Source organism: Glycine soja, chromosome 8, assembly GCF_004193775.1.
Source record: "Glycine soja cultivar W05 chromosome 8, ASM419377v2, whole genome shotgun sequence".
NCBI lineage: Eukaryota > Viridiplantae > Streptophyta > Magnoliopsida > Fabales > Fabaceae > Glycine > Glycine soja.
Genome location: NC_041009.1, coordinates 13,213,890 through 13,233,720, shown reverse-complemented (window position 1 = coordinate 13,233,720; position 19,831 = coordinate 13,213,890). Strand labels below are relative to the sequence as shown.

Genomic DNA, 19,831 nt, shown 5'->3' with positions numbered 1-19,831 from the left:
GTAAAATTGCTACGAAAGGGCATGTGTCTATTACATCAAGAGTAGAATCGAAATACAGAATTCGAAATAAAAAATCATAAATTCTACTAAGTCATGATCAAATCCTCATATAGCTTCTTCAAGGTGGCCATCTCTTTGCTTAAAACCTGGTCAGCACTCTCCATAGCTCTCGCCTCATCTGCTACCGCTTGAGATGCACTAAAGGCCTTCAGGCCTTCCCTCCCTTTTTCGGCAACCAGCTTCTGAATCGAATCAGCGGCCTTCTCCTGGAGTTCTTTGCGTTTAGCCTGCTCTGTTACAATTTTCTGCCTTAGATCATCGACCTGAGACAGCAAATTTGTAATAGTTGCCTCCCAGGAGGAGATATTATCATCACAGGCTTTGATCTCAGAAGATCCTTCTTTCGCCTCTTTGGTGAGACGCTCGACTTCACGTTGAGCCGCTCGGGCTTTCTCGAGCAGAAGGATATGTGCCTGTTTCTGGGCATCGAGTCTGGCGCCATTTTCGCGTTTTTTCTGCACAGTATTTGCAAATTGATCGATAATGGACTCGATTTGTATAACTTTGCCCAGAATTTCATCAGAAGTAAGGGGGTTATGCAATTTCTTCAAAAAGTTCAGGTGCCCAAAAGCAGCAGAAGGGTTCTCTTCAATGGATTTAAGTACGTCTGCCCGTGCGTATTCCATTGATAACTTCAAAAGCAGGCAATCTTGGCGTACTGTAGAGGTTATATCAGCATCAGATGAGGACGAAGCACCAGGATTCTTTTCACTTGAGGTGTTGGCTTGACTGGTGTTCAGCAGGAGTCGAAGGGCTGCAGCAGGGTCTTCGTCTTGCATTTGAATGAATGTATCCTCTGCGATCCCTATGCTAGCGGAAAGCTTAGATGTCGAAGACACTGGGAAAATGTCTGAACCTCCAGCTTCAGCCTCTTGTATGGCCTCTTCATCGGGAAAGTGTTCTTCAGATGAACTTCTCTGACTCGATCCCTGAGGACTGCTGGGTCCAATACCTTGACCTTCACCCTGTTCCTCAACATTCACTGCATCCGTCTCAGGAGCAGGAGAGGTTCGAGCACATGAGGGTATTTCTTCTACAGAAACATTTTGTTGTACCTGATTCGAGTTGTCATGAAAAAGGTTAACAAATAGTTTCGTATTAGCTATGATTAAAATCATATTAAGAATGGTACCTCGACGGTAGGGTGTTCTTGTGGTAAGTCCGGTTGTTCGACAAGGTTGCCCATCTCAGCAATAGAGGGAGTAGTTTCTGTTTCAGCGCCGCCAACATCAGTCGAAGGTGGTTGGACGTCAACAGGTTGATTCTCACCTTGTTCTTTTGAAGACTTTGTCTTCTTCTTTTTCTTCCTGATTGGCTCACCACCCTCGACCGTCACAGAAGGTTCAGGCTCGATCTGCTTCACTTTCTTTTTCTTCTTAGGCATTTGAGCCTGGGAATCGCCTGCCTCTGTTTGGACAGCAGATTTGGTCGAAGTCTCAGGTGATTTTCTCTTTCTTACAAGAGGTCTTTCCTCTTCTTCCTGTGTTATGAGGGTAGAGAAATGTCAGAATATAGACTTGAAAGAGAGTTATAATATTGACATTAGAAATAAAACTTGCATCTTTTTCTTCGTCGAATTCGATGACCACACGCTTCGAGCGTTTTGAGGTCGTGGTAGTCTCGGTGCTATCATCTTTCTTTTGACTCTGAAAAAATAAAGAAATATGAGGCAAAGACGTTAAGAGTAAAAGATAAGTTCAGAAGAGTTACCTTCTCTTCTTGTTTCCATTCTTGGATCTTCACCCCAGTGGGTTTCTTGGGTCTCACATCAGCTCGAGACGTTTCAACAATTTTCTTTGTCATGATTGTTTTGCCTGAAAGTAAGAATATTAGAAAAGGCAAAAATACATATCAATTTAGAAAGTCAAAAGTAATATTAATACCTCGAGCTTGAAGGTTTGAGCGGATATTTTCGACCGTTGGTTGGGTAAAACCACTCTCAAGTCTGGAAATCATGATAGTTGTGTCTCCGACCGAACGGCCCGAATAATATTTCTCCCACCAGGTAACAAATCCCATGGTGCAGAAGTGGGAATGGTTGAACTCAAAAGGATGCAGGTTATAATTTTCATCAAGAGAAATCTTCAAAAATTTCTTGAAAGTCTTTTCTGAAAGATTGGCCCCTCTTATGACGTCTCTAGGATCTTCGAACAAGCTTTTGGGACGGATCTGTGAGAGGCCAAATTGTCTTGAAACCAAATTTGGCTGGTATCCAACCAGGCCTAAATAGTTCGATTGAACACCTGTACGACAGGACAGGATCTGTGGATTCAAATAAAATGACCATATTTCATTCACTTCTTCTTCATTGTCCGGATCGACAGCAGGAAAATCGTCAGTGAACCAGGCCGGGCCGACCTCTCGACTAATGAATGGAGCATGTTGGGGAAGAAACTTGTCAAAACTCAGAAAAATCTTCATGTACTTGAGGAACAGCTTTTGTGGGTTTTGATCGAAGGTTTTGGGTGTTAATCGAAGTGCTCTCTGGCCTTCGATCGAGCGATTGGCAACTTCTTCAGCATAATCTTGTGGGATTATTAATCCCATTTCTTGTTCGAAAGTGGCATTAAGCCACAACTGGAGAAGCCACATAGGCCCAGATACTAAGAAGGAAGACCCATCCTTCGATTTCTTCAGGTCATCGCATGCCTCACCAAGCGATTCGTATAGTACTGCTAACAAGAGGCGTCCAAATCCAAAGCTCTGACCTTCATGAATTTGTATTGCCATTGGAATAAATCTTTTGGCTACTTGCAAGGATTTTGTGCAAAAGACGTAGTGAGATAGCCATAGGGTCAAGAAGGCTACATGCTCTTCATCAGAGACTTCCTCTTCGACCGATCCTTTGTGTTCAGCTATATATTTGGAAAAGGTGTTCTCCTTATATACTAGCTTGATATTATCACTAGATTTAGTGGGATCATACGTTTCTCCGCTAGGCCTAAGGCCTGTGAGGGCAGCTACATCTAAAAGAGTAGGGGTCATCATACCACATTTAAATTGAAAGGTGTTGGTAGAAGACTCGAAAAAATGCATAGCTGCTATCAGCATTTCTGGTCGATATTCAGGACCAAATCGAGAGAATTGTATTAAGTCAAATATGCCATATGTCTTCCAGAAATCCTCATACGCTTGTTCGACTCGATCAAGCCAAGGTATGTAATCCCTATGGGCTATTGACGGGGCGGATCGAAAGAGTTTGTGGGGTTTGCTTAAACAATTGAAGTTGTAAGGCTCACTATCAAAAATCCTAGGTTCGCAAGTTGGGTAGCAGGGGAATACCTTGTTCATTGAACTCGAGAGTGACTCTTGGTCTGGCAGAGGTCCACCGAAAGCGTAAACTGTCCTTTCTACTGCGAAAGGGATCATCACCTCCGATTCCCAGATTTCTGTGTGTTCGGCGTCACCTTGTGGTTCTGGAACCACCTTCTCTCCGTCGTTCCTGACTGTGAAACGGTGCCATTTCCCAGCAAACGGAACTGCTTGGCCTTGCGACATTATGAGAAATCTGAAAAAAGGATGATTTTCTCGTGAAGGGTTTTGTAGTTGATAGAATCAGTGAGTGAGAGCTTGGGTTCACGAAGAACAGTTGGCGAAGCTCAGAGATACGGTGAGGTTGATGATGAAAGGAGTAACAAGTTAATAGGAAGATCTGAAAGCAAGAAAGGTTTCGCCGGAAATATGAAGCAAAGAAGAAGAAGGGTTTCAGAAACAAGGAAGAAGAAGGGTTTTGGAAGAAGCTGAAGGGGTTTTATCTGTAGTTCTGGCGCTATTTATGGGGTTTCACTTTAAAAAAAGGGAAAATAATATAATAAGAATCAAGGGTCAGAAATCAATCACATCAGATTTCCCTTTTTACTCCCCAGCGTGACACGTGTCCCACTCAGCCTAGAAAGGTGGAATTAATGATGGGTAATGGAGATCGAGGCGACGGTTACACAGTGAACGTGCGATCGTGACGTCGTTTCAGGAAAGCTGGTAGAAGAGAAAAAATGTCAACTTCTCATCTTCCTTCGATCTCGAATCGAAGCAGACATTTTTTGGGGGCAATTTGTTAGCCCATATTTTCGACGAGCTAAAATATGTTCTAAGTATGCATTGGATGTCGTCTCGAGGTTCGGAGCGTATTACAGAGCAAGAGTCTGGCCAGGACCTGCTCGAATCGAAAAGAGAGGAGAGTCTTTAAGAAGGAATTCCCAGGTTCAAAGGAGTATTTACGAAGTACAAAGCTAAGACAAGAAAGAGGACTTCGAGTTATTGGGCAATTCGAACTGGTGTATGGACGAGTCGAAGTCGAGGCAGCAAGAGTTCTGGACTTAGCATAATTTCTGAACAAATCTTCACTAAACCAGTTCGACTTCGAGCAAGATGGATAACCGTTCTAAGGGGCAGTTATGTGCATGTAAGATGTACGTGGCAGGACACTTGGCATTCGGATAATGTTCGACCGTTAGGGCAGTTTATTTTCGAATGTCTATATATAGCAGTTTTAGTTAGTTTTTGAGGGTCGCAAATCATTTCTACAGAATCCTTATACACTCAAAGTATCCAGCGCAGAGAGAAACGAGTACACAAGGAGAATGTATGTTTGTTTGTGAACCATTTTAAGTTTCTGTAAACTTTACATTTCGAATGCAATTTACGTTTCGTTTTATAATTCCTGCATTTTAAATGGTTCATTCGATCGAATGAACTCGCTGAGCCTTTACATTCTGCAATTTTCCTTTCCTTGCCTAGTTATTTCCAGCCTTTCGATTTCTGTTAAACAATTTTACTTTCTGCAAATTTCGAACCAGTAAGTGTTTGCTGCAACGATGAACATTCAAAAGCTTTACATTTAAACGCAAAATACACAAGTGACATGCTCCTGAGATTCACTAGTTGATCTCGCAAGCAATTAACTTAGACTAGCGGTTGTTTACCAAATTCCAGTGTAAACAGGTATTCAACCTTGTCTAGGATTAGAAGAGATTCGGGTAGTCTGTTTTCATCTAAAAAGTTTGATACTCGGTTTAATCGAGAAATGGAGCGCAAGGCAGCGTTTGTGATGCGCTCTGATGGGGTGAGTGAAGAGTTGTAAAAGGGTGACAATGGTGAGTCGCGATGAATAAGGTCGATGCTGAAGCCCCTTAGGCTTTCATTGGCTTCTCCAGAGGATATAGAAGAAAGTGAGTATAAGGCTAAAGACAAGAACAAGAGTGGATGCATGTTGATGAAATGTAAATTCAAAGAAGTAAAGGCTAAAGACAAGAACCTGAATGCACGAGTGGAGCACGTTGAAGTTGCTCTATTTATAGATTTTTAAGTTTTTGGATTGAGTTATTTCTCTAGGTTTTGTTGGGGCCAACTCACAAGTGCAAGAAATGGTTTTCTGTCTCGACAAAGAGGTCTAATCATGAGAATTTTTTTAATACTAATGAAAAATGGTTTTCGGTCTCAACATGGGGACAATGAAGAAATTAAATGTTCAATAATCATGAGAGATGCATCCTTCACAGTCTCAAAAGTATATATAGTTTTGTTTTACGGTATTTAAGAGTAAAGTTAGGTTATCTTTTTGTTTTAAAAATAAGAAGTCAGGTTAGTTTATGTATTTTGCATTTATTTTTATACCTTGTTACTATCACATAATTGTGCTTAACAACAATTAAAAAATGTTTTTAAATATATTTAAATTTTTACAAATTTAGTATAAAGTTCATATTGTTAAATATATTTAGTAGCATTTTAATATATCATTCATTTACTAATCAGCAAAGTTATTAGATAAATATGTTTCACAAGCATGTTGATAGATGTTTGATTATTTGGTTGGGAGTGTATTAAAAGATTTTGTTGTGAGAGGTAGAATTCACTTTGGTGATCTTCATGTTTAAGGGATTAGTCTCATTGATGAGAAGACCTTGCTCTAAGCAAAAAAAAAAAAAAAATCATTTTAGCATACCAATTAATCAAGGATGGAGTTATGACTTGGGGCTTTGGCCTCCTAGCTTTTTTTTCTAATTTATTTTTGTTAATGTATATAATTTAATAATAATAAATTCTTTTTTAGGAATTTAATTGTACAATTAATAGTATTTAAATGTTGTTTATTTATTATTTTGATAAAATATTTTATCATCTTTTTATAGTATTTATTGTAAAGATAATAAGATTTTGTTTTCCTTTTCTTTGAAAAATCTATTATTTCCGGTTCTATAGTATTTATTGTAGACATAGTTATATATTTTTTTCCTTTTAGATAAAATATTTTAGTATTATTAATATTTTTACAGTCTTTTCCTTTTTAATTTATCATCGTTATTTTAAAAAATATAAATTATTACGTTAACAAACTAATAACTTTATTATTCTTTCTTTTGCATATACCGATTTGATTATAATTGATTTGACAATTTAGAGTGACTTTTTTACCCCGTGAAGATAAAAAAAAGTGTAAAAAATTTTATAACAACTTAACGAGTCTTCTTTAACGAGCTGGACCCCTTGAGTCCTTGGCTGAAAATTAAAAGTTATTTATTAGTAACCTTTGCTTTTGGGATGCAGGAACTAATTAACATATAATATAAGAAATAGATAACTTAAAATTTATTTGAGAATTAAATTTTTTTTTTATTAATCTTTGCTGATGGAATGTAGTTACTAACACATTATATAAGAAATAGACAACTTAAAATTTTTGAGAAATCAATAATATTCTAATATTTTTCTATCATGTACTTTTTAAAAACTTTTTGTTTATTTTTTCTCCTTTTTTTCTTCTTGCATTTTGTTTATGATGTCATGTGCTTCTGGCTTTAAGTGTACAGGTCGAGACACACCATTGTGCAAACATTAGGAAAACAAAGCAAATATGAGCCTGTACCAAATGTGTGTTAGAATTTGCTTTCTAATGTTACGATACAACATTTTACTCTTACTTTCCAATAATTTTAAAGCAATTTTTTTAATATTTATTAGTGGCTAATATTGTTATAAAAGATATTTAGTGAGTAACATTATTCATTTAGATTTAGTATATTCACAGGGTTAATAGGATTGTTTTTTTTTTTTTAAAAAAAAGTATAGTTAATATAGATAATAATGGACTGTACAATCCAGTGGCTTCCTTATATGGATATGGACTGTACAATCATATATACTAGAAGATACAAAATCTAGTTTCTTAATTAAGAACAAAAGGCGAAACTTTCTATATGGTTGGGTGTGGAAGATATATAGGAGCAGAATTTCTTGGTGAGGTGGATAAAGTGTGTCAGCCACTAGAAAAAGAAGATTCGAGGATAAAAAGTTTGATTATATAACTTTAGGTTGTTGGCTACGTGGAGATAAACTTTTTTTTTTTAACAGTTTCAAAAGCGATTTGGCATAATTTGCTTTAACTTAAATATGACCCTGAATTTTACAAGGTTGATCCCAATAGTTGGAATAGGAACAATGCTTCGTTTGGTGTAGAGATGTTGGCAATGTAGAAGTCCATTACATTATTCACCTTTTTCAACTAATAAATTCTGGATTTCATCTCATTTTGTTCAAACAATAAACCCAAAACTTTATAGGTTCATCAATTAATTCCTTTAAGTTTTAAAGGTGAGTCAAAATGTTTTTTTTTTCAAAAAAAAAAAATAATGATCATTTTCAATTTTGGGATATAATGTTAAATCTTTTTTTATTAATTTGATATGTGAATTTTGTTTTATTGGATTTACTTACATCAAAATTATGGAATCAAACCAATGTTCAAAACAAAAAGAATCATAGACATAGTGAAAATTATGTGAAAAAATATCTCATGAGCAACCGAAAAAAGAATACAATATTAGGTTTTTTAAATATTTGATTGCTCGTTGAATTCACTTTTCATGTGATTTTTTTAACCATGCTTATGACTTTTATTTCTTTTGAACATTAATTGGATTCTATAGTCTTCATTTATGTGGTCAAGATTTCTCAACTTTTTTTCATTAAAGTTTTTAGTCCTTGAAATTTCATTAAATTAATAAAAAATAATAGATTCAAATTTTATTTAGGGACTAAATGCTGATTTTTTTTTTTAAGTTTACAGACCTTGAGCAATTATACAAAAATTTAGGAATAAAAAATTAAATTTTAAACAAATTAGGAACTAAAAACTTAATCCTAATTGGAACAATTGTAAAATTATTTTTTACAATTAGTACAAACACATAATAATTTCACAATGCAATTGGCATCGCAGCAGCTTCAATCCCGCAACCGTGGCCGCATCGGAAATTTATTAAAACCATGGAAATGACTATTAGAACTTTCATACAAACAATATAATATCGTGGAACCTGTAATGCTGGAGTTGGGTGCAATCACTCCTAATTCTTCGAATAGTGATATGATAAGGTCTGGAAGGTGGATGGATAATTGTCAGTGAGGACAGCTTATAAAGCATTGCTTGGACAAATACTGGGTGAGGGACATCAATTTGCGTGGTTGATTCCAGCATCATTATCTGCCTTACATTTTGTCTGGAATTTGGCGTGGAATAGACTAACAACTAGAGTCAATGTTACTAAAATAATTGTGCAGCTACAAGATATTAAATGTCCTTTCTGTGGTTTAGAGGATTAAACGGCCTCCCATATTTTGTTTCTCTGTAGTATGGCTGAAAAGGTTTGGAAACACTACACCAGAAAAGAATTTTAGTGGCGATAAATGTTTCCTTTACTGACAATAAATATTGCCATAAAGTATATTACCAACAATTACTCATTAGCCGTTGCATCCGGGGTAGGTAAAAACTTATACCGACTATTAACGCGAATGCTGGTAAAGACCCTCACAGCGGCCGGGGAAAGTACTAAGTTTTTGGTGACTATTCTCTCTGCATTTATAATGGCCAATAACATATTAACTTCTAAATGCTTCTCTCTTCTTTTCTGCCGACTTATCTTTGTTGCCACTAAAAATTCCAGAAACATTTCTTTTGCCATTGCTTGAAGGAATAAAAATACCATCAGTGCAACATATGAAAAGGTGAACTACATTTTTTTTATTGGATGCTTGTGAATTCTTGCTTCTGCCACAAATTCTTTCTCCTAAAGAAGACTTGACAAGATAAATTTTTAAATTGATTCTTTTTTTTTATGCAAGGTTGATCATTTATGTGAGGCAATTTCTTGTGCAGACAATTTCTTGACAGCAATCAGCCTTCCATTTTGCAAACTTTCTCTGTCAAAACAATTGAAATTCTGCATAGTAACCAACTAACCATAATATATAGGAGTATATACATTTATCCGAGGCTCAAATACCAAGTATATATTAGTTCTTTATCACAAAGCACGTTTTCTCATGCAAATAGACGGCAAACTAAGTATTTTTACATGTGTCATAGCCCTGAACTAGCTTGACAGGGAGAGTACTAAATGGTTGCAACTTAAAAAGAAAGAAACAAGAATGTAGTGATGAAATTAATAAAAACATCGCACTGCATAACCAGATCTGGGAAAAAAGAAACAAACAATGTCTGACTTGTATGCAGTAGAAACAATATTTGGAAATATTCTAGGAATTGCAGGATTTGCCCAATGATATGACCAACAAGCAAATGTATATTGCATCTCAGAACAAACACTTTTTTCAATTTTTGCAATCTTAATACAAGAAAATCAAATGACTTCTTTTGCTCCAATCCAATTGGCATGAGCTTAAACATAAATTAAACTCATTCCGTTGGCTTAAATATGTTGGAGATTCCTTAAAAATAACCAAATTTTGCAACTGATCCTTGAAAATTCAATAGTTTTGTGGGAGATCCTTGCCATTAGTCTCCTGTGATGATGTGTCTGTTTGTTGAACATGTCAGCGATATACGTGCGGAACCACATCAGAGATATTAATTACATGGCGTACCACTGCACCTTCGTCATCCCCACTTTGTCTCTGCATTACAAATGCCTCTTTGCCACTGATAGATCCATTGCTTCTCCATGGCCATCAATGGCTTTCAAGGAAGCAACAAACAAAAGAGAACAAAAAATTCAATGATAAAAGCTATGAAGATAATCAATTTCATTTCAGATATGAGAAATATGTACAAAAAGCCAACAACAAAAATTTATGATACCGGATTTAAGAAATAGATCTGAGAAATTTACAATACCAAATCAACATAAAAAAAAGAAATCGCGAGTCACTGTGACTGCAAAATCAAAAGGCACAGACGATCGAGTTTGAACCTGGGCCATGAGACACGTTCTCAAGAAGTGATAGTGCTTTGAGATGCTGCAACACGATTTGGATCTGGAGAGCACTATCGCCACACTTCGTTGCTCGTCTGAGACGACGAGGCAATGGTCACGTGGAGCAATCATTTTCCAACTGGTGCCAATGACGGAGAAGATCCTTCTAGATTCCAATGTCGCCATCGACGACCACCTACAAATCCGATGAGAATGCCGACGTCAGAATCACTGTTCCTCTGCATCATCGTCTGTGTGGTTGAACTTCTGAGACGTGCTCCATAGCAACTATACTTCCATGACCGCATTGCGATTTAATGTCGGAGTATTTCCTTGTTGGACCATTGGTGTAATGGGGGAGCAACTCAGATGGAGAGATGAAGGGCATCTCAGATCTGAAAGGGGAGGAAGAAGGGACAAAGAGAGAAAAAACAAACCAGGGGCAAGTTTGGAAAGGGAGGGGAAAAAAGGAAAAAAAAAGAATAAATACTGACGTGGCTTTATACGTGTATTGTCATCATGTTTTAGACGAAGACTAATGGGATCTCATACAAAACTTTTGAAGTTTTAGAGATCCAACGAAAATATTTTTTTTCAGAGATCAATTACAAAATTCGGATATATTTCAGGAATCTCGAACCTATTTATGCCCATTCCATTTATAATATTTGAGGGAAAAGTGAAAATGGAAGCCACTTATGGTTGTTTGCTGCCTCTAAGATTCAGGATCATATTCAAAGGAATATTTCTGGCTCTGTTTAATCACAAATTTATCACCAATCCCTTTTTAAGCATCAACCCTCCATGATAATTTTTAAAAATAAAGCGTGAAATACTGAAATAATTACATGAAATCCCAAAAGGCAGACTAACATTGCAAAATATTAGTAGTTTCTGAGAGAAGCTTTCATATTATAATTTAAAAAATAAATTATATTATAAGCAACCACTAGTAGCTTCATCAAATGCACCCTTCCCTATCATAGTCAAGGGATCAAAATTATCACCCTCCATGTTATGCCTCTAAAGCACGTTTGTTTCAAAAGTTTAAGACGTGCTACAAGTGAAGCTAATACATGCAAAACTATAATAAATTACCAAAGAAATTATAAGAAACGGCGAGACAAAATAATCAACAATTAAAATCTTCACTATTTAATTTTCACGTAGTTCTTGGAAATTTCCCTTTCCCTACTTTCTGCAACCCTAATCATCCACCAAAACCAACACTCAATCAATGTAACAATTATGAGATTAAACAAGGGAGAAGAGACAGATCAAACCTCGCTTTCGCTTGCACTTGAAGTGTTGAGGAATGACTTCACCGCTTGATGTGCCATGAGGTGCAGTGGTGAAGAACGTCATCGGTGAATAATGAAATCTTGCCAGAATTGACGGAGTTTGCGCTACTCTCCTCCTATTGCTCGATGAATTAAAGGATATGATGTGCCACGAGGCACGATGGCTCTGATCACAACGACAAGTTCTTAATTTTTATTGAGTTTAGGGTTCTTTATTTTTCATCTTTACACTTTTTTCTTAGAAAGTTTTTTATGGTGAAAATTAGGACGATTGAAATCACTTTGTGCCCCACTAATAAAAACATGCAACATCAATTATAAATTACACCGTGGATTTATTATCTTCTCGCCATCTCTTTCACTCATCCACTTATGTTCTCTACCGTAAAAAAACCCTACAACCTTCCTCTGTCAAACCACTGCATCAAAGGTAGAAATTAGCTACTTGCACTGTCAAACCATGCCATGCTCTTCGGCATCATTGCACTACAGGCCGAAATTATCATTTGATTATTTTTGTTCCTATTCTCTTTTTTTTTTCAACTAATTTTCGAAGGGACACTACCAAAATTGGAAGACGTTAGTTCTTGTATTTCTATTAACAAAAGCAATGAGCAATGAGTTATAGCATGTTACATATATATTATTATTATATTAAGGTTATTGGTTAGAAGAACACACACACACACATATATATATATATATATATATATATATATATATATATATATATATATATATATATATATATATATGTGTGTGTGTTTTGAGTCTTTGATTTTATTGTGCAATAGTAGAAGTTAGGTTTATCTTTTGATCAATTCTAGAAAGATCAGTACCATACATATGAATTGAGCAATCAGATAAAGGAGTTACCAGAAAAAAATGTTAAATAGTGAAGCATATGAGGAAATCTTAGGAAAAATTAAGACGACAATACAACAGATAAATGTTGATCAATCATATTTAAATCAGTGGCTTAAAGATGTATTGCAGTCCCTTGATTTGGTGGTTTGACGGAGGGAGTAGGTAATAGAGGAAGAGGACTTATGCCTTTTTACAGCGTGAAAGAAGTGGTGAGATTTGAGAAGATAATAAATCCAATATTTAATTTTTAATTGGTGGGGTACAAAGTGTGACACAATATGGGACTGGTGATTTCAGTCCCCAAATCCCAGCCCTAACAAAGTTTATTTGCACAACATTGTTTGAAGCATTTCAAATGACAAGCATACCTAGCTATCATAGAAAATAAAATATTCCCTTTCAAATGTAGCACTGAATAGATTCTTATTGAAATGAAACCACAAGTTAAACATTTTTTATATTTTTTAATTTTAATTAATTAAACTTTAGTACAATCCGTAGGAGCAACAGAAACTTTCTTCCCATCGAGATCATACAGCACTTGAAAATCAAACTGTGCAATAATTCCAAAGATGGAAATTACACTTAGTGAGCTAGCGCTTGGCACCACAGCCAATCAAAGCATGTTCCTATCTTGGAGCTTAATAAGAAGGTTCTTAGGCCTCAGCGCAACACTAGCTCCGGTAAATTGAAACGCAATAGCAGGAACAGTCATGTTGTCACGATATGGAAAACAAAATTTGAATGGGAATGGAAGATCTTGAACTGACTCAACACCAAGGGTTTCTTGCAACAAAGACACAAAATTGTAGTAAAAGGTTTGTTCAAGATACATCAACACCGTGCCCTAGTCAATGATTATGTTGTCATCGATTCAACCCGTTGGCACCACCTTTTGGCCGATGGTGACGACTTCAAGGTTGAGGAAGTAAAGGAAGGCAAAGAGGGTTTGATTATGAGGGGGGTGGACACAACTCCATTTGTGGTTATTATTGCCTCACTCCCAAACTTCAAATAGGAGAATTTGTAACCAATTTGAGCACCTAGTTGTGACACTAGTGACAATTGTCCTGCCACAAGACCCACTAAACCTGTGGCTTTGTCACTTGAACGAAATGTTAAATTATTGTTCGCTCCACACCCAAAAATAGAGTTAGGAAATGAAACGGTTTGAGCACCACCCGTGGAATCAAAACTTAGGGTTTCGGTGCCTACTACTTCAATGGTGAATGATTTGTTAGCATATATGTTTAAATATACACACTGACCTACTTTTCCACATTGACGTTGGCTTGGTGGGACTAATGTGCGAGGTTGAGTCACATGTTGCAGCCTTAAATGTGGAAGACTTGAGGGGTTTGTTGATGGATTAACAAGTGCACTAATTCGTCTCAAATAGTAAAGTTAAAATGAAAGTTTGAGTGTTAAATCCACATGGACTTTCTTTGTACTTAGATAGATGAATATTTTATTAATAAAAAAAATTAAAGAAAATTGACTTGAAAAGGTTATGAGAAAAATAGTAATTTAAATTGGCAAAAAATTAAATCTAACAAGAGAAAAAATTAAACAAGAATTTAAATTGATTAATTAAAGACAGAAAAGTTAGAGAACCCAATAATATTTTAGAAGTAAATTTAGAAGATGAGAATGTTGGAAACTTAGTCTACTAGAGCTACTCTTTGATGTAATGTTAATAATTTTTCTCTATTTATAATTATTTTAATTTATACATGCATCTACTAATATACTCTAACTTTGGTCCCCCGCATGAAAGAACCTAATTTATCTATTTTCTTTCCCAAATTCATTTGCAAAGCTAAAATAGTAAATTGCATTAAAAATAGAGATGTATGACAAACTAAACAAATATCAATCTATCCCTAGTGATGACTTTATTTATATATTCCTTCTTAGTTCTATTAGAAAATAACGTCTCCCCATGCTATCCCTAAAACTTACCATGCAAATGGGTGATCAAGCCACAAGCAATAAAATAAAGCATAAGAAAAGATAATACAAATGTAATATTCATAAGCAGATAGAAAGAGAAATTACATCAAGAGTACTTAGTTGTCAAGTTCCCAACAAAGGAGGGTTTAGCTTCTCATAGTCACAAGAGATTTTACAAGTGTAAGGGAGAAATATATAGTGAAGGAAAATTAGATAAGAAAACAGGATTGAATGATTACTTCTTCTTCTAGTCTTTGTCTCCTAAAAAGAATTATATTCTCTTAGAATTTCAGTGTGTTTTTTCCTTATTTTCTCTTCTCCTTTTAGAGGTGCAAATTAGCTTAGTGCTAAACGGTCTTCTCGTGCTAATCCTACCTTTACTTTCGTGAAGTAATCTGTTTTTCTTAATTAATCTACTTTCCTCAATTAGTCATGTTTTTCTTAATTTTCTTGTTTTCCTTAATTATTTTACTTTTTTGAACTTTATTTTACTTACTAAACATCATAAATTCATCACTTTTAATATTCTTTGGACAAAAATTTAAATGATGTTAATTTAACAATTATTTGCTCAAAAAAGAATAATTAGGAGAAAAAAATTACAAACTCTTATATAATTTAATCCCAAAATATATTCATAATTAGCAGTTATCAGGGTTCAAATAATGAGGTGTCTTGGGGCAAACAATTTTGGCAAGGAGAACATTGTACCCAAATGAAATCACTGCCCGTGTCTGCAATAACAAGCCTTTCCACTGGAGGGGTACCAATGTATAATCTCATGAGGTATTCACCATTGTTTGGGATTAGAATAGACTCAGGTAGTTTGTTTTCATCTAGAAAGCGTAATACTCAGTTTAATCGAGAACTGGAGCTCAAGGCAGCGTCTGTGATGCGTTCTGATGGAGTGAGTGAAGGGTTGTAAAAGGGAGACAATGGTGAGTCACGATGGATAAGGTCGATGCTGAAGCCCCTTAGGCCTTCACTAGATTCTCTAGAGGATATAGAAGAAAGAGAGTATAAGGCTAAAAACATGAACACAAGAGGATGCATGCTGAGAAAATGTAGATTCAAATTAAGTACAGGATGGATGGGGAGGACGTTGAACTGTTTGTATTCATAGATCTTTTAGTTATTTCTGCATGTCTAGGGGCCAAGTCAACCTGAGTCCTGAGCAAGTAATGGCTTTCTGTCTCAACTAAGAGGCCTAATGAGAAATTGATTGATACTTATGAGAAATTGTTTTCGGTCATAATATGGGGACAATGAAGAAATTAATTGTTCAATAATCATTAGAGATGCATTCTTTCTGAGTCTCAAAAGGTATTTAAGAGTGAGGTTATGCTTTGTTTAATTTTCTTTAAGTGAGGTTAGTTATATGTATACATTTTGCATTAGATTTTTATACCTTGTTAATTACTACAACATATTGACCTTAATTAACAACATTTAAAAAATTTACTAAATTAAGGAAAATGCTACTAAATGTAATTAAAACATTTTTACAAATTTAGTATAAAGTTCATATTGCTAAATTGTTTAACATTTTAACATATCAATTATCATCAAGGACGGAGCTATATATTTGGTGACTACATTATTCTTTTTTTAAAATTTATTTTTGTTAATACATATAATATTTTAATAATAATTAGTTATATTTTATGAATTTAATTGTAGAAATAATAGTATTTAAGCGTTATGAATTTCTTCTTTTAAAGTCTTTTCTTTTTATAATTTTTTATTGTGTTTTTAAAAATAGAAATGATTAAATTAACAATCTAATAACTTTATTAGTTTTTCTTTTATATTGATTTGGCAATTAAAAATAATTTATTATTACCTTTGCTTATGGATGAAGTTATTACTAACATATTATATAATAAGAAATGGACAACTTAAAATTATTTTAACATTAAAAGTTATTTATTATTAGCCTTTGCTAATAGGGTGAAGTTACTATCATATATATATAAACTTATAACCTAACAGCTTTGCCTACACGTAAGCCACTTAGAGTAAAAACCAGGCCAAAGCTAGAAATCAAACTCTACAAATGAAGCAGCATCAACTTTGGATGAAGGGATCAATCGTATAATGAGAAAGAAAAATTCTGACAGTTTAGCTTTCCCCCACATCCACCACCTAAGTTTCACCAACTCTAAACTATTATCCAAATCCTTTGTAGAAACATTGAAAATAATATATATATATATATATATATATATATATATATATATATATATATATATATATATATATATATATATATATACCAACAGCAATTGACACAAATGATAACAGTTTACTTACCTTAATCAAATTGTTCAAGATTCAAAGCTTGGCCTTGAGTATGGAATAAACTATTTTGGGAGAAGGATACACAATCTTGCATGCAGTTATGATTCCAAATAAAAATTAGTTATTACTTTGGAAACTACTTCATACAAATGCAATAGTCAGAAAAAAAAAAACTAACATATTATATACTCTTTCTGACACTCTTTTACTAATATTCTTTCTTTAATTGAGTGAAATTTATTAAAAAAATCATCAATTTTGATGAGTCTCATTTTTTCATTTAATGATTATCACTCTTGATTTAAAACCAGAGATTATAAAAAATGTGTCTTATTTGTGGTTCTCAAGATTCTAGTGAGTATTTTTTAAGCTATTCAAAATATATCCCAAGAACATTATTTATTGTAAAAAATAAAATAAAATGCATATACATTATTACCGAGAATTCAAATTACATTAATATAACTTAAACCAACTATTATATTATCGTAAATTTATATAAATGATATAATATAATAGTTAATGTAATGTAGATAGATAAATTACTTTTCAAAAATGATATATATTCTCCATTACAATACTTGGTTAACGTCAATCATTTCTCTCTATCTTCTTATCATTAATCATAATATTGTCTATCATATCTATTCTTAATTATCTCTCTTTTACCTCAATCTCTTTCTAGATGTTAAACAACATGGAGGTGTCAAGCATCATTATTTGCTAGTTTTTGGAGCAGTCGGCAGGAGCAAAAGACACTTTTTTCCCTTTGCGATCATACTCCACTTGAAAATCAACCTGCGCCAAATTTCCAAAGACAGAAAATCCCTTTGCATAGAAGTCGGGTAGTACCGCCAAGCAAATCATGTTCAAGTCATCGAACCTGAAAAATAGGTTCTTAGGGCTCAGAAAAACCTTAGCTCCAGTAAATTGAAACACAATTTTAGGAAAAGTTATATTAGCTTGATTTGGAAAGCAAAAGTCAAATGGGTATGGAATATCATCCTTTGTCTCTGAAATCCCAAGGGCTTCTCGCAACAAAGTTACAAAATTGTGGTAAAAGTTCACTTCAAGATATGTCAACACTGTCCCCAAATCAATGATTATGTTGCCATTAGTATGATCGGTTGTACGCACTTGCAGCATCTTTTGTCCAATAGTGATGCCTACAAGATGGAGGAAGTAATAGGAAGGATAATGTGGGTCGATTATGAGGGGAGTTGAGACAACCCCATTTCCAGTTATTGTTGTATCGTTCCCAAATTTCAGCTTGATTGTAGAGGTTGAAGTGAAAGGAAGTAAACAATATGAGAATTTGTGACCGATTTGGTCACCTAGTTGTGATACTAGCGACAATGGCCCAGCTCCAAGACCCACTATTCCTGTGACTTTGTTGCTAATTTGATGCATGAAGTCGTTGTTTGATCCACATCCGAAAATAGTCTTAGGAAATGTGACGGTTTGAGACCCAAAATGAATGGATTCAGTGCACAATACTCCTTTGGTGGATGATCCGTCACCATAAGTGTTTGTGTATAAGCATAAATTACCTACAAGTGGGCAATAATATATATTGGATGATGTGCAAGGTTGTGAGTCACATGACAAATTTGCGAACGTGGAAGACTTGTGTGGTTCAAACAATGGGGTGTCTTGGGGAAAACATGTCTCACAAGGGGAACATTGTACCCAAATAAGATCACTCGCTGTGTCTGCGATAGCAAGTCTTTCCACAGGAGGGGTACCGATGTAGAACCTCATGAGATATTCTCCGTGGTTTGGAATCCTAACACGTTCGAGTGTTTTTTTTTCATTTAGATCAGAGTGGGAAGCTCGATTTAATTGATAAATGGAGCGCAAGGCAGTGTTTATGATGCGATCTGATGGGGTGAGTGAAGGTTTGTAAAAGGGTGACAATGGTGAGTCACGGTGAATAAGATCAATGCTGAAGCCCCTTTGGCCTTCACTGACTTCTCTAGATGATACAGTAGAAAGTAAGTATAAAGCTAAAGACAAGAACACGAGTGGATGCATTTTGAGGATATACAGATTCAAAGTAAAGGATAGAGGAGGGAGCAAATTGAAGGGCATCTATTTATATATTTTTTGGTTTAGCATTGAGTTATTTCTTCATGTTTTGTTGGGGCCAAGTCAACTTGTACAAGAAATTAATGGCCTAATGAGAAACTATTTAATAATGAGAAACGGTTTTCGGTCTCAACATTGGGACACTGAAGAAAATGTTGAATAATGAGAGATGCATCGTTCCAGTCTCAAAAGGTTATATAGTTTATTATATAAGAAATTAATTTGTTTTACCATATGTAAGATTGAGGTCAGTTATTATATGGATACGTTTTGCATACGTTTTTTTTACGTACTACAGCATCATGGAGCTTTTTTTCGACAAAGCAACATCATTGAGCTTACCAACATAAAAAAACTTAATATTATTAAGTTATGAAAAATGTTACTATTTCAATGTAATTAACATTTTAACATATCAATTGAATCATTTTATAAATATCACCAATTAACATATGTTATTTATTATTATTATTATTATTATTATTATTATTATTATTATTATTATTATTTTTTAGTGCTGGAGTATTCTTGCCTCAATGTTGGACAACCCAAATTTAATCAAGATCTTGATAATAATTGTTTTCCTTTTGTGCTTAAATAGAAAGGGGAAAGCAGTTCTAGCAAGAAATAAAATCTAGTTTTATCTTGGCAAAAAAAAATGTAGTTTTATTGTGGTCCCACCAAAAGGCTTTGAATTCTCTTAAACTCTCAAAATAAATTGTGTTTGCATTAATAATAATGAATAATTTATACATTATGTTTAATAAAATAATAAATATTTTATAGTTATATCAATAATGATTTCATTGATATCGACAATCCGAAAGTTTCTTTTTTTCATGTTATGTTTTCTTCTAATTAAAATAGAAATTGTTAAAAATTTTATGGTATGAAAATAAAAAACAAAAGGTCAGTTTAAATTCACTATGCAAAAGTTCATTTTTACCAGGCAATATGACCTTTACCAGCCATATAAATAGCCGTTAAATCCTTTATCGACATTTAACTATTCACAGTCGTCGTATCCAGGGTCAGTGAAAGTACCGA

At 34.5% G+C, this 19,831-nt stretch overlaps 3 protein-coding genes, 1 long non-coding RNA gene and 1 pseudogene across 7 annotated transcripts; all 5 read right to left on the bottom strand.

The window, feature by feature from the left end:
- Positions 1 to 1,526, bottom strand: LOC114423254. Its single transcript, XM_028389941.1, has 2 exons — positions 1,193 to 1,526; positions 1 to 1,115 (listed from the first exon to the last, which is right to left on the bottom strand). Exons 1-2 carry the CDS (start codon positions 1,442 to 1,444, stop codon positions 87 to 89), a joined length of 1,281 nt encoding a protein of 426 aa, XP_028245742.1. The 5' UTR covers positions 1,445 to 1,526; the 3' UTR covers positions 1 to 86.
- On the bottom strand, positions 1,434 to 4,758 carry LOC114423253. Its single transcript, XM_028389940.1, has 3 exons — positions 1,944 to 4,758; positions 1,771 to 1,874; positions 1,434 to 1,706 (listed from the first exon to the last, which is right to left on the bottom strand). The coding sequence occupies exons 1-3, from the start codon at positions 3,556 to 3,558 to the stop codon at positions 1,497 to 1,499; spliced, it is 1,929 nt and encodes a 642-aa protein (XP_028245741.1). The 5' UTR covers positions 3,559 to 4,758; the 3' UTR covers positions 1,434 to 1,496.
- Positions 4,759 to 9,480: 4,722 nt separating this feature from the next.
- On the bottom strand, positions 9,481 to 12,201 carry LOC114423557. Of its 2 annotated transcripts, XR_003668859.1 has the most exons (3): positions 11,558 to 12,201; positions 10,272 to 10,669; positions 9,481 to 10,036 (listed from the first exon to the last, which is right to left on the bottom strand). It is a non-coding gene; the product is annotated as an uncharacterized LOC114423557 (long non-coding RNA). The 2 variants fall into 2 exon arrangements; XR_003668858.1 differs by lacking the exon at positions 11,558 to 12,201 and having other exon boundaries at positions 10,272 to 11,529.
- Positions 12,202 to 12,341: 140 nt separating this feature from the next.
- LOC114424510 lies at positions 12,342 to 15,803 on the bottom strand (annotated as a pseudogene).
- Positions 15,290 to 18,802, bottom strand: LOC114424509 (aspartic proteinase CDR1-like). 3 transcript variants are annotated; one of them, XR_003669001.1, is made up of 2 exons: positions 17,366 to 18,802; positions 15,290 to 15,389 (listed from the first exon to the last, which is right to left on the bottom strand). XR_003669001.1 is itself a non-coding variant. In XM_028391368.1 (2 exons), the coding sequence occupies exons 1-2, from the start codon at positions 18,785 to 18,787 to the stop codon at positions 17,571 to 17,573; spliced, it is 1,137 nt and encodes a 378-aa protein (XP_028247169.1). In that variant the 5' UTR covers positions 18,788 to 18,798; the 3' UTR covers positions 17,464 to 17,570. The 3 variants fall into 3 exon arrangements, 2 of the variants coding, with proteins under 2 accessions (XP_028247168.1, XP_028247169.1); XM_028391368.1 differs by lacking the exon at positions 15,290 to 15,389 and having other exon boundaries at positions 17,464 to 17,579; positions 17,660 to 18,798; XM_028391367.1 differs by lacking the exon at positions 15,290 to 15,389 and having other exon boundaries at positions 17,210 to 18,802.
- Between the last annotated feature and the right edge of the window lie 1,029 nt (positions 18,803 to 19,831).